At 31.4% G+C, this 15,368-nt stretch overlaps 1 protein-coding gene across 2 annotated transcripts in view; it reads right to left on the bottom strand.

Annotated features, from left to right (window-relative positions):
• The window catches only part of LOC145678128 (uncharacterized), a 148,867-nt gene that overhangs the window by 99,082 nt on the left and 34,417 nt on the right, over window positions 1–15,368 (bottom strand). For both annotated transcript variants that reach the window (XM_081748235.1, XM_081748236.1), the window contains exons 5-7: window positions 11,134–11,288; window positions 4,074–4,207; window positions 1,424–1,599 (exon numbers count right to left, since the gene is read on the bottom strand). In XM_081748235.1, the coding sequence (XP_081604361.1) occupies window positions 1,424–1,599; window positions 4,074–4,207; window positions 11,134–11,288 (465 nt within the window). The remainder of the gene's footprint in view (window positions 1–1,423; window positions 1,600–4,073; window positions 4,208–11,133; window positions 11,289–15,368) is intronic.

Raw genomic sequence — 15,368 nt, 5'->3', positions numbered from 1 at the left:
TAAGTGCCCTTAAAAGAGAGGGTTTTGTTCCGTAATACTACATATTTTTGTCGGGACAAAATAAATCAGTAGTATGAATATATCCGTTACTGAGAGGTGTCAATTAGTGGAGATTTCACTGTATTTGGTGTGCGGCATGTACATACGATATCCACAACGAAACATTCTGGTTTTGCTTTATATCTTTATATGTGTACACCAAGCTTCTTATGTTGTACCGTTACTACTTACTATCCGAAATGCCAATTCTTCTTACAGAGAGAATAAGTCTACGGAAAGTATTTGAATCCCTTTCCGATAGGCATGGAGGACAAATTTAAACTCAAAGGCTATCGAGAGTGTCACTATTCATCTCAGTGACCGCGAAAACTTTTGATTGGACAATAATATTCGTCGTTTTTGATTATTTTTACATGTAACCCCCTCATACTTTCTCCTCACATTGCCGAAAATATGCTAAAAACCTAAGTAGGGCCAGGGCCCAGTTATGTATTTAAAAAACATCATAATCAGTGCAGCCCTCTATCAGAAGTTAGTGGTCAAACATATTTTTTACATATCGGCTCCCCTTCACCCCTTTTCCGAAAACGCGTTAAAAATCTAAGTTACGGCAGGGTACACTCATGTACCAAAAATCAAAATCGGTGCAGCAGCTTAGGAAGATACAGCGAGGAAGCATCATTACATTCATTTTATTTACATGGATGCTCAGGAATTATATTTAATGTAATTACATGTAGTTTGAGGCAGGAATCTCGACTGAATGTTATATTGACGCAAGAAAGTAGCTTAAATCATGAAGCTCTATTCCGGTAATGGGCCTAATCTATTAAATATTAACGAATATTCTATATATGGAACACATGGAGGGGCGAGAAACAGAAGCAAGTAACCAATACCAGCAAATATATGTATGATGCTATTAAAAATTTTACTATAAAATAGTATTTTAAACACTAAATATTTGAGAACGATGGGTTTCGTTTTAACTAAGTGCTTATCGCGATCCTCCTTATAAAATTGGTGCATGGCTCAGTAAACTCTGGCCCCACTAAATTTAATTTCTCCCTATGCTTATTTGAAGTTTAAATAGTTTGAAGAATTTTTGTCATATATATATATATATAGATATAGATATAGATAGATAGATAGATAGATAGATAGATAGATAGATAGATATATGATTTTCTCAATGAAATGCCTTAAGATATTTCTTTTTGCTTCATACATTGATTTGCATAAAACTTCAGTGACTTCTGTATGAAGTTTATTTGCCAAAGTGACTCAAGTATATGCAGTGATTTGCCTAAGATATATCTTTGTTTTGTTAGGAATTAACTATTTAAAATACTAAACCAGGTAATGATAATAATTGTAATATTTGCTGTTCCTATCCATTTTTAGAGTTTAAAATTATTCTTACCTTCATAACCCAAATAGGCTGCATCTCTTATTTTCATGTCAGGCAAAGGAATCTGTGCTGTTAAGATCGTGGCAGAAACAGGACTTATTATGCGAACTGTCGAATCATCAGACACAATAACACTTCGACATGAATAACAAGGACTCATTACAGTGTACAATGACACGCTTTGTGCACTAGAAGAAAATAGTTCTTTTATGAAGAAGCTTTAAATTTGATAAATTTTAATCATCATTATTATTATTTTTTAAAGTATCAATGTTCGGTGACATGCATTGAACGTAATATTACCCAAGCAAACTAACCGTTATTTTTAAAGGAAAATAAATTAATATATATTTCTTAGAATTGTCTATTCTTCCGTATTTTGTGTCTTACTAGCACTTCCACTTCCTCTTAATAGTTTAGAAAAATGGTCATACAATAATGTATAAATATATTAAGACGTATATAATGTATAAACATATTAAATATATATAATGTGATTAATATGTCTTATGTGAAAACTTACTTTTTGGATTTGTCAAAATAATAACTCTTTGATTTAATAATTGCCGCATATTGCATATATTATTGGTATTATTTCAACCTTTGAAGACAATTTGCTTCCGTTAAAATGCAAAAATATTGCAAAAATCCTGTAGCCCTTCATATTCGTAGCTCTGGTATTTTTCGCAGATGGTCCCAGGTATTATCATATTTAACATCCTGCCCCCACCCCCGGCTATGATCCATGTTGGCCCATGCGTAAATACGGTTCTGCTTCCAAGTAAGATATCTCCAGGTAGTCCAAGATAAGTTTGATAATATTATAGTATGAGTTCTGAGGCGGCCAATTAATTTTTTCTCTTTCTTTTGCAAATAAGATTCGCATAATTAAATACTATGTTAAGTACCATTTTCCTGCTACATTATAAAATACGGACCGGAATCGTGTGATGCTGTAGAACACGGTGATACTTGGTTTTGGTCATTCAATTTTATCTACATTTCCGAAAACCTATTTGCAAAACAACGTAGCATCATAGATCCGTCACCATGCTTGACGGAAGATGTTATAAAAGAAAAAAATATTATCTCTCCAGGCGTTTGGTGAAAAGAAAAACGTCGTTTTGTTCCAAAAAAAATTAAACTTAGGTTTGTCAATCCAGAGCAATTTTTTTCCATTCTTTTGAAATATGTCAATGATTTCTACCTCCTAATTTTTTTTTTAATATCTTGCTTAGAAGTGTCTTTTAACTGCTACTCTACTATGAGATTTGCACCTACAAGTCTACGTTTTACAGTGATTACCGATATCGGATTTTCTCTAGGTATACTGAGTTCAACAGTGATCTTAAGTGTTGTTTTGTAACTACTCCTTTTTACAGATTATTTTAATGTATTTGTCTTTCACATTCGAGGTTATTCTTAGTTTTCCACAGTGGAAACTATCTCTGTCGTTATAACTTTATCATATAAAGTCATTTCTAATAGAAACACCTTCCTGGTTAATACAACAAATAAAACACTCGTAAAAAGAAATATTATTCAAGTTAGTATTAATTATTATTATGTATTCCATACCCTTAATAACCAATTATAAATAAAGATACTTCATTCTGAGTGCAAAAGTTCAAAAAATTAAGTAGTATTTTCGAAGAACATGGTCTTCATCATCAGCTAACGTACGTCTGAAAAAGGTTATAACGGTAAAAACATATGGGAAAGTAAAAAGATTTTTTAAAAATGATTCAAAATAGATACACACTTCACATCAAAACTTAAACTATGGCACAAGGACCATCATACACACCATTAAGCTAGTCACTATTTACTATAACCGTTCACGGTTATTTCTCTTTCTTCCCAACTGGCGACAGTATACTTTTACCTTTATAAATATTTCAGACGTAAGTGAGCTGTTGATGAGAACCGTGTTTCTCAAAAGCACTACTTAATTTCGGAGACTTTTGTGGCTAGTATGAATCTTTCTATTTTATTTTATTTACTATATTGATTATTATCATCACTCGCAGTTTGTACCTGTATACCTTCCTGTTTACTGAAAACTTGTACTCTTCCACTTCATTTAAATCCATTGGCTATTAGATAAAATGTATAACACTCCGAAAGGTTAAAAAAAAAAAAAAAAAAGAATGTAGAAATTAACAGGGAATCAAGACTGATCCCTTCTTTAAATCTGTATACAAATGATATCAATAAGATCAATATTAATTAACCAATTGAGTGAACTAACCAACCATCTAATTTATTTCTTGAATTTCAGTTCGTATCTACTCCTTCTTCATCTACAACTATGAATTAATCAACGTTCGTTTGATGTGAAGATTAAATGCTTTTTTTCTTTTTTTACATACTGGCAAATTGAGAGCATTATTTTCGTAGTATTAATTTTAAGCTTATTTTAAATTCTACTCAAACTTACCTTTAAAAATTGAATAGAGAAAGGAAATTTTCATATAAAAGTACAAAGTAAAAATATTAGTCTGCGATGAAGATTTCGTGGGGTTAGCGCATAGTAAAGTGCACTAGATATCCACGTACGATTTCCCGTACATATTTTTAATCCTTAAATTTCATTATGACTATATGTACAGAGAATTTGGTGTAATGAATACAGATTAATTTCTCCTTTTCAGAAATTTACCTGAGGGGACAAAAAAATTGATATAACTCGTGCATTGTCCAAACAGTAAAATTCGATGATATTGTTATAAGACAGTGCTCTTCTTCATTGACACATGCACAAATTACGTCTTCATTGAATTCAATAGTTTGGACCTGCAATTAGATTTTTTAAAATTCAAAAGTATGTTATATTTTTTCTGACATATTAGAATAGAACATTTTCTTCTATTTGTATTCAGATCATGTTATAAATTCTCAAGTTTATTGCTGACTTGTAGTTTCAACTTACATGTCATATTCTATATTATACATTTTCACTAACTAAATGGTCCAGAGGAGCAATACATAATTTACTGTAATCTTTAAAGTTAATATATATCCTTGGTTGCATTATAGATAAAAGATAAGAACTACTTATTGTCGTTAAAGAACAAGATGTTGTGATAGATCATATCAAGATTTAAGTTAACATATATATATTAACGATATTTATAATTACAATTAATCCATAACATACTTCAAATAATGAATTCAGAAAAAGTACAAATTACTTCCTACTGAAATTCAATAATGCTATATGTACACTTGTATATTAGTCATTTCTTTCTTTTACGCAGAAACTCAAAATGCTTCATCTCTATTTGCCTAATTCTAAGTGGAAATAAGTTATTTAATTTCATTCCAATATACTATAAGATACAGGTATATTTGTTGTTCTTAAAAAAGATGTAATAAATAACGTCAATATTTAAGTTCGCATATATATATATATATAAACATCATTATAACTAATTCATAACATATTTGTATTTTGCATAGTATGAAATAATGAATTAAAAAAATACAAAATACTTCTTTCTCAAACTCAGGAATTTCTTACTGAAATTTAATATTGCTATTTGCGCACTAGTCTATTAATCTTTTTCTTTCTTTCTTTCTTTTTTTTTTTTTTTTTTTTTTTTTTTTGAACAGAAATACTCAAAATTTTTAACCTCCATTTCTCTCATTGTAGTAGTTATATAATTTTATTCCAGTATTAGAGATCAGTGTTATTAAGCATGACCAATGAATAATAGATCCTATCGGAATTGCAGAAACATTTAATAATTATTTCGTCAATGTGGTTCAGGATCTTTTCATTAACAAACAAGTTAGTAAGAAAATATTTCAGTTTAACGTTCCCTGATTATGCCCTTTAGGCTAAGGGAGACGATAATGGAGGTAAATAAATGATGATGGAACAATTGGTGGAATTATAATGTGGGAGGAAACTGAAGGACACAATGTTGTCCACTACAACCTTACTTGGCCGGGGATTGAACCAGGGACTTCACTCACAGCGCTCTACCTCTGAGACAGCGTGTCCTCCGGCAAATTAGTAAGGACCTGCATATAGCGTAATATGAGAAAACTATATTCTTAAATCCAATAACTGAAAACGAAATCATAAATATAGCAAAATCCTGTAAAAAATAGGAAGTCGTCCGGTATGAATAAGCTGCCACATATTTTATTAAAAAGAAGAAAAAATATAGCAAAACCTTTGTGTCATTAGCAAACTCTTCCTTTCTTGTAGGTAAGTTTCCAGATAAGTTTGGAAGAATAATACGTGAATTCAAGAAAGGAAATCGCAATAGTTGGCAATTACTTGCCAATATCAATTCTACACCAAATTGGGAAAATATTTTTAAAATTAATGTACATTAAAGTATTTTTCTTTTTAAAATATTATGATATACTATCAGTTGCAGAATGGTTTTTAAGAGGAAAGTCTAGGAAATAGCAATCTTTAGAATTATGATATACTATCAATTGCAGAATGGTTTTTAAAAGAGGAAAGTCGAGGAAATAGCAATCTTTAACTGTATTTAAAAAGCTAGATTTCATCTAGAAAGAAATGACGATATATAGGCATATTCCTGGATGTAGTCAAGGCTTTCGATATGGTGAATCACTTCTTATAGTTAAAAAGATTTGAATATAGATAGATATATATAAACGCATACATTTGGAATTAGGAATTATTTCTGAGCTTTCGACATCTGTGGCCATTTTAGCCCGTCACTTGTGGGGAATGACACTGCTGCCTCGACGCGGGGATCGCAGTATTCGGAAAAATGGGAAAGGAAGAAAGGAATGAAGAAGAAAGGAAGCTGCCCAGAACCTTCATGTTAGGTACCATCCCGGCATTTGCCTGATGTGAATAAGGAAAACCCAGAAAAATCTCTTTCAGGATGGTGGTCTGAAAAGGCTTTTATACCTTTCAAACCGAGTGTCCCTACCGGGAATCGAATTCGTGACCACTCAAAGGCGAGAGCGTTAGTGACTAAAATGCGCGGGGCCACCACATATAGTTTGTTCAAATATTTCTGGAATCGTAAGTAAGTAGTTAAATTTTGTAATAAAAAATCAGAATTTCAGTCGTCTTTATCAAGGAAAAGATGCATTAGTCACAGCAAGCTGCAGAGCTTGGTCTTAAGCTCTTTGCTGTTTATTATTATTATTATTATTATTATTATTATTATTATTATTATTATTATTATTATTATTATTATTATTATTATTGTTATTATTCGTAAATGACCTAAATTTAAATGTCAGAGCATCCAAATTTATACTACACAAACAGGATAATACAACTCTTTTTGTTACAGAAAAAAATAGTTAATAAAAATTATAAACAAGGGGTAGCAGTATCGACATGATTGAGAAATTAAATTATATTAAATATCAGGAAGTCATATGCTATTGATTTTCATCACTATAGGGAAGTTTTGGTTGCTGCCGGTCTGTGCTTAAATAACAAAAATGTAAACTAACTAGAACGTGTATATTCTACATAATTTTCACAAAGATATCTATAACTAAGAAAATGTAATTTTTGATATTTTATTCACGTTTTATTTATTTTATTCTAACTTGCATTTCAAACGTACTGACTGTGTTCATTGCCATTAGAGTTAAATTAATTTGAGAACCGTTGTACAATTATTGTGGTATAATTTTAATTGTAACATTTTGCGATTTTTCATTTTATTATTATTATTATTATTATTATTATTATTATTATTATTATTATTAAATATTCTAAATATTACTCAATTTCAAACTTTGCTCTATATTCAACGTTCTATTACTTAATTTTTATTTCCATCGCTTCTCTGAATAATTGTTTGTATCCTTGAGTGGATCTGCATATAACAGACGCACTTATTGCATGCAGAAGAACAACATGAAATTTTGTTTGAAAATGCGTCGTTTATATGGGGATTCACTCACCGATATACAAGATTATTAATAGAAGCAATTGCAATATAATTACGTGATAGAACATTGAATGTAGATTAAGGTTTGAAATGAGTGATAATAATAATTAAGAAAACGGTAATATTATAAATTTAAATGAAACCGTAACAATATTTGATTACTTTATATTGAAATATAACTAACTCTAGGTCTCAGGGGGTTACTGGGATATATAAAAGTAGTAGAAAATGACCAATATTAGTGTTGAATTCATAATTTTCGCGGTCGCTGAGATCAATGATGAAACTCCGATCGCATTAACTTCCAACTTCACGGCATTCGGCTGCGAGCTGGGGTCACCGTGGGATACTGAGGCACGTAAAAATAATTTTAAAAAAATGACCGATATTAGTGTCAAATTCATAGTTTTCGCGGTCGCTGAGATCAATGGTGACACTTCCATTAATGATGACTTTCAAATTCAGCTACCATTGTATGCGGGCCAGGGGGTCACCTGCTGGGGGGTTACCGACATGTAAAAATAATCCAAAATGACTGATATTATTTTTTAACTAACTAACTAACTCTATGGCTTATGGAACCCAGAGGTTCAATGCCGCGTTCACAAAAACTCTTCACTGACTTCTATACTTAGCCAAATGGATCCAGTTTCTACTTTGTACTCCTATTTCTCCGAGATCCATCTTAATATTGTCCTCCCATCTGCGCCTAGGTCTTCCTAATCGTCATTTTCCGACTAGTTTTCCAGTTAAGACTTTGAAAGCGTTCCTACTTTCTACCATCATGGCTACATAACCTGCCACCTGAACCTCCTAGATTTGATTACCTTAACAATGTTTGGTTATATAGCAATCGATAATTATAAAATGTAAGTTAAAATTATACCACAATAATTGTACAATTCTTAAATTAGTTTAAATCTGACGATGAATTCAGTCAGTGCGTTTGAAGCGTAAGTTGAAATAAAATAAAACACGAATGGAATACCAACAATTGAACTTCTTTAATTACTCATGTATAAATTGAGTACTCATGAATCTCATTTATAAATTGAGTTGCCTACGCTATACGATAAGAACTACATATTAGTAAAATAATCGATCTAGCAACAGCTATGTGACGTACAATCGATACTAAAATATGATACTATATCTTGGATTAATAGTAGCACGAGTAGCATTGAGTTTAAACTAGGGAAAAAAAATAATGGAAGTTTAAGTCGGAAAAGCATAAGCATCTCTTGTCGACAGTTGATTCAATACCTTGATACAATAAACCCAAAAAATTTATATTTATACCATGCGTACATAGAAAAATGAAAGATTCATGTTAGATAAATACGTACATAAGTATCATACGTGCAGAAGAAATAAATTTCATATCATACAACATAATGTTAAAAAAAAAAGTGTAGCCGGAAAGCAAATTATATAATAAAAGGAATCTTCTGAAAAATTGTTCTTATGTTGTTGATGATTTCTGTAATTTTGGCTCTAGAGATGTTTAATTATGTATGTAATTTAATAAACCTGATATCATGTATGTAATTGAAGGAATAGAATTGAACACACTAGTCATCGCTTATTTAACTTCATTCTACACCAGTAACTTCCACTACAACAACTAACAACAGTAAAAGTGAATAGAATTGAATACACTGGTCATCGCTTATTTAATACGATACCGTCTTAAGTTAATTGTGGAATTATTGTACTAAGGTTCAGAAGCTGTAAAGATTTTTATTTACCTTTTGTGCGTTCTATTTGTTCCTTAAAGCAATATTTTAACTTCCAACAACACTGAATTCTTGATCTGAACTAATTGTTTTAGAAGAAAACTTGAACTGCTTATCTGGATCACATACTTTAATGTTCTTAGACTGCTATTATGTAAATCAGTAAAACGTAAGTGATAGACTGAAGCTTATTATTTCTTAAATTTGTAGTGTTTAAAGTTATTTAATAAGTCTTCTTAAATACTGGGTATAGTATTTATAAGTTAAAATACAAAATATTTATCTTTTACTGATATGGATACCAAATATGATGAACCTTCTTGAAAACTGAGAATAGTATTTATAATTTCAAATATTTATATTTTGCTCATTAGGAAAACCAAATATGGTGGACCTTCTTGAAGGTTAAGAATAGTGTTCTAGTTAAAATATTTACATTTTATCCATTATGGAAATCAATATGATGGACTTTCTTGAAGATTTAGAATAGTATTTATAAGTTAAAATATTCATCTTTACTCATATCTCTTGAGTTCTCTAGATTTAGGAAATGATGAGAAAATGTGCTACTTCGTATATTCAGTCTATCTCTTACATTCTACAGATTTAGGGTAGCAGAAGTCTAAGAACATTTAGATGTGTGATTCAGGTAAGCAGTTCATTTTTAAAACGATCATTCCAAACCAAGAATGCAATACTATTGAAAATTAAAATATTGATTTAAAGAATAAATAAAACGCACTAAAGATAAATAAAAATCTTTATTATAGACTTACATATGGGTGCGTACAATCAATAGTAAAAGCTTTGACATTTTAAATTGTTAAAAGTTTCTCGTAAATAAATTCATTTTACACTGCCAAGAAGTATGCTGACCTAAGAAAATTGGACTATTATTTATATTGTAATTTACAATTCCTAATGTCATGCACATATCGTCAAATGATGCAACAAATTATTTACGGTAATACATAAAGTAAAGTAAAACTGCAGACACAGAATAAGTAAATAAATAAATAAATATTAAATTAACAAAAAATTGGTTACTTATCAATATATCTTCCCGTGGGATTTTAGGGAAAACTAAATATTCTCCAAACGTATCGGAAAAACAAATTAATTGCGTCTTCGGTCGTAACGTAACAAGGATAAAATGGATGAGAGAATAATGGTATGGAAATGGTAAGAGTATAATGTGAGAGATATATACTAAAAACGAGCAGAGCAAAGGGAACGAAAGAAAGAAAGAGCTGAGTTGAAAGAAGCGCGTGGTCTATGCTATGTCCAAAATGTACGTACGTCAAAGGTAGGTAGCCAGATTTTATCAATGTTACCAAAATCCAGATTTAAAATCGGTTTATATTAATGAACAAAAAATTATTCTTTAATCTCCCGTTTTTTTTTTTTTTTTTTTTTTCTTAACCTATCAGATTGATCTGTTTTATATTATGTATATGTTGTTTTAAGTGAAGTGACAATCCTGACTGTGATAGTGAATAATCTGTGAAGAATGTGAGAGTGTAATAGTGAATAGTCTGTGAAGAATGTGGAAGAGTGTAATAGGAAATAATCTGTGGAGAATGTGGTATAGCAAGTAGTCTGTGAAGAGTGTGACACTACTGTCAATAGTCTGTGATGAGTATGAGGATCGCCGGCTTCGGCATGAGTCAAAGAGTTCGTGGGAGCAAGAATGAAGTTGGAGTATGTAAGTGGGCTTGTTAGAAGTACTGTGAAGAGTATTATTTAGTAGCATGGGGATAAAATTTAGTAAAGTACTTTTGAAGTTTGTGTGCATGTACCCGTGTCCGTAAATAAAGAGTACCTTAGTTGGAAGTAGTTATTTTAATAGTAAAAGTAATAGCAGTATAGCTTGTATAAGTTTCAGCAGTATAGCACTGACATACCCTCTTCTTGTGACTTTTTGATTGTCTAATGTATCCCACGGGAAGGTATATTGGTTAGTAAACAATTTCTTTTTGTTAATCTCATGTGCCTACGTAATTTTAAATAAATAAATACTTGCAATTGCCTGAATATTGTGTAGCTACACTACTCGAATTATGAATCTTAAACTTACTCTTTCACCGAGAGCACAACTCCATGCTTGCATAGTGTGATCTTTACCGAGTGATACAAATCCTAAAAGAACTGGATGAGGCATCAGCTTAAATACACTGTTGTTATGCCCAACAAATACCATAACTAAGTCCCATTTTGAGTCCCAGCATTTTACTGTAGAGATAAAAATATTAGAAATCCCTTTTAAGAAAGTAAGGCACATATTTCTCATAATTAACCTATTGGTGCATGTTATCCGAAAAAATCGGGTGCCGTGTTTATTATTTATAACAACACACTTACAACTTTTCCGGACAAAATATTGTTACGTGATCATATAATAATCCTACGAGAGTGGTATTGTTTTTGAAAAGCTGACAACTTTGGGTTTACAGGACAAATGCTTCAAAGGATAACATTGTTATTGAAAAAACAATAGAGTTTCAAATATATGACTGGTAAAGAAATGTCAGGTTGTTGTTAACAAATAAAACTGTTAGCAAAAGTAACCATATATTAATTTTGTATGAACAATAAAGTACTTTTTATTATAAAAATATTGTTAAAATATATTAGTATAATGTTCCTATACATATGATCCGATTTTTGGATGGCATTTTCAACTACTACAATCAAACTTTCAGGTAGAATTCGTTAAAGTTGTTTAAAGTATAGTAAATCCATCCCAAACGACAAACTGTACAGAAAAATTACCTCTAAGAAACTTCATGCACTAATAGGCTAATATTGAACATAATGGAAAAAGTCTTATATAATACATATAAATTATTTCTATGGTTTATATTTTCATTTTCTCTAAGAAATGGCTTAAAGTATTAAACTTATGTAAATGTACTTTATATATTCCGTTTAGGATAAGGTCCGCCGTTTTCCGCATAGAGTACCCGTGTGTTATCTTTCGACCCCGAAACAAGTCTGTTAGTGAGATTGTCCCCTAATCTTCTGTTCTAATATATCCTCGTAATTGATCAATTGAATGGGTAATTTATGAAATGACCTAAATCTACTTTTTGCAGAAAGTGGGTTATTTGTGATGAACTATTCTATGAGGATAGTTGCATCATTTCATATTGAAATCACGTAATTCTCACGTACTGACATGTCAGAAAATATAGTGTCAAATGTCCCTTCACGCAGAAATGACGCTACTTCTAGAATTCTGGCGTTTCCAGTTTTAACATTTGCAGCTTGATAATTATGTGACACTATGCACAATTGGCAAAACTGTATGTAATTACTCAATTCAACAATGAAGTAACTGTTTCAGTTATAAGTTAAACTTAGATCCTGTACTAGTATAGGCGTATCAACAAGCAAGGTTCGACCAGAAAGGAAAGTTTGATTTGAAGTTGAAATGACTGAAATGATAATTGAAAGTCGGAAGAAACACAAAAGAGTTGTGAGAAATAAAAATGACTAACACGTACGGTAATTAAGAGGTCAAGAAGGGCTAAGGAGTTTTACAATCACCTTCAAGGATTTATAAAGTTTAGTAAAGAAAGGGAGGACCTTGCAGCTCTGACTTTCTATTACATACAAAATGTATCGCTGCTAACAATACCTATACAGAAATTATCTCCGCTAGTTAAGACCGAATGCACTTCAAATACACAATGCCAAGACTGGAAAAGATCATTTATATTTGCATGATGAAACTCAAAGTTCCAAAGGACCAAATGAAGTAGCCTCATGTCTTTTGTATTATATAGAAAATATCTGATAATATATATTCATGAACTTATCTTTTCTCCGACAGCTGCGGGATCCAGAACAGGAACCACGCGATTGTAGGATCATTAATGTGCCTTGCAGAAATGAAACCTTTCAGTTTGATTTGACACTTCCTTACCTGCGAAGGCATTTATATCTTTCAAATGATCGTGATTTTGGAGTGGTTAAGAATTCCTTGCAAAACATCACAGGATGTACATTCCGAAATAAATTTGTGAAGTAATTGTATACTAGTAGATCAGAAAAGCTCACCGTGACTATTCTTGGTGTTGATACGATTATCTTCAAGAACTGGTGGCCTTGTCTATATAAGAAGATATGAATTCCACTTAAAAAAAATCTTTCACGAGATAAACGCACTCTCTTCTAAATAACTTCCTTCAGATACTTTCGATACTCTGAAAATTGTCGTGAGACTGTAGCAGCATCACCATACATAATCTCATTTCCTCAATATATATTCATTTTGAGGACTGTAGGACAATAACATGTAACCCTGACTCAAAGAAAAGCATATAATTAAAAAAAAAGGTAATAATAAATGAAGCCAAGATAGATCTCAAGAAAATGCAATAATATATTTCAAACGAATTAATTTCATGAAGACATTATTGAAAGCAACAACCCATAAAGATTACTTTTTATTTTTGAAGTTCTTTCGAATAATAACCAGAACTTATACGGAAGATGGCGCCGCAGAAGTGTGGTAGTATGAAATATGAGACAAATATTGAGTTCGTTTAATGGTTAATCAAGAATAATCTCAATCAACAACGAGTCCTAGTGTAACTTAGTGTTCTCAAATCTAGTGCGCACAGAAAAACATTGTTATTCTCGCACAGACAATAATAGAGTGCACATTAGTTGGTGATTTTTTTCTGGAACATTCCTAACTTATTCTCTTGGTGAGACCATTCCTTTTATTATCATTAATTAGTGTGTTAACAGTTGTGCTTTTATAATTTCAGCATTCTATGTTGTGTTTTTTGTTCTTTTTAATAACGTTAATGGTCAATTATGAGTACGATAAATAAACATACATAAATACAAAATGATAAATGAAGTGGAAGTTAAAGCAACAGAATCGAATGAGCTAGATGAAAATGACGCCATGATAGTATCGGAAGTTAATGAACAAGCCATAAAAGCTAATAATACCAATGACAATATAAGAAGTCAATCTTCCGAAGTTGGCATCCAGTACAAAAAAGCTACTTCAAGGAATTTTATAGAGTTAAATAATGCCACCACAATTGGCACAAATAAATATGGATTGCATCATTTCGCTCCATATCACGTTTTTGTCAAGTCTAGTACAGACGAATTAGGAAAAAAACACATAATGTCGATTAGTAGAAAGTTATATCTCGCAGATATAGCAGGTATCCAAAAAGTAGACAAAATAGGTCGCAATTTATTGAAAATTACATTCAGGTCGGGAGAGGAAGCTAATTCCTTCTTAGAGCATGAAATCCTAGCACAAAATAATTGGACAGCATTCATTCCTAATCATCTAATTTACTCAATGGGAGTAGTTCATGGCATTGAAACAGATATACAAATGTCAGATATCTTAAATGATATCAAATGCGATACAACAGTTACGTCAGCCAGACGAATATTCAAACAAACCCCAAAGGGTGATTTAGATCCCACGTCCACAGTCATTCTAACGTTTGACTCTCAGCAATTACCGAATGATATTAAATTATATTACATAAAAAGAAAAGTTCATACTTACATACCGGCCATTAGACAATGTATATCAGGGTGTAATAAATTTGGGCATCGCAAGATTAATTGTAGATTAAACAAAAGTCTATGCATAAAATGTGGTGATCCACATCCTTCTTCAAATTGTAACAATCCTCTGCGATGCATCAATTGTAATGGAAATCATGCAGCAGATTATAAAGAGTGTCCGGAAAGAATACGACAAGGGAAATTAATGGAAATTATGGCAAAAGAAAAGATTTCTTTCAATGAAGCGAATGCGATCTTAAAGAAAAAGAATCCGAATAATGTAAATTTTAACTCAGTTCATAGTACTGTTAATCTTCGTTCCTCCGAGGGTCAACATCTTGATAAGAAACTCTCAACTTATGCATCCTTGTTTAACATAGAACAGATGCCTCCACTGGTAACTCCAGTGATGAATAAAACAATTCCAAGAACCCAAGTTATTAGTGAACTTCCCAGTTCACCTCCGGAGAAGAGGCGTAAAAGTCAAGGAGAATTGCTTTCTCGAAATTCTTCTCAATTGTTTACGCAATCAGACAAAGGTAAATCACATAATAAAAATGTTAAATTTAACTCTACCTTTACAACAACCGATGAGTTGTTCACGAATAGAACACCATTAAATGAAAAAGAAAAGTCATATAAAAAAGTCGATTACTCTTGTATTTCTAAAGATAATTCAATTTCATTTAGGAGAAAAATGGCTGTACAGAACCCTGAGTGTTCTGGAACACAAAAATTCCCTTTGGCTGATGCAAAGGG

The sequence above is a fragment of the Thermobia domestica genome, chromosome 2 (assembly GCF_964235325.1).
Source record: "Thermobia domestica chromosome 2, izTheDome1.hap1.1, whole genome shotgun sequence".
Taxonomy (NCBI): Eukaryota; Metazoa; Arthropoda; class Insecta; order Zygentoma; family Lepismatidae; genus Thermobia; species Thermobia domestica.
This window is presented reverse-complemented; position numbering and strand designations above follow the sequence as displayed.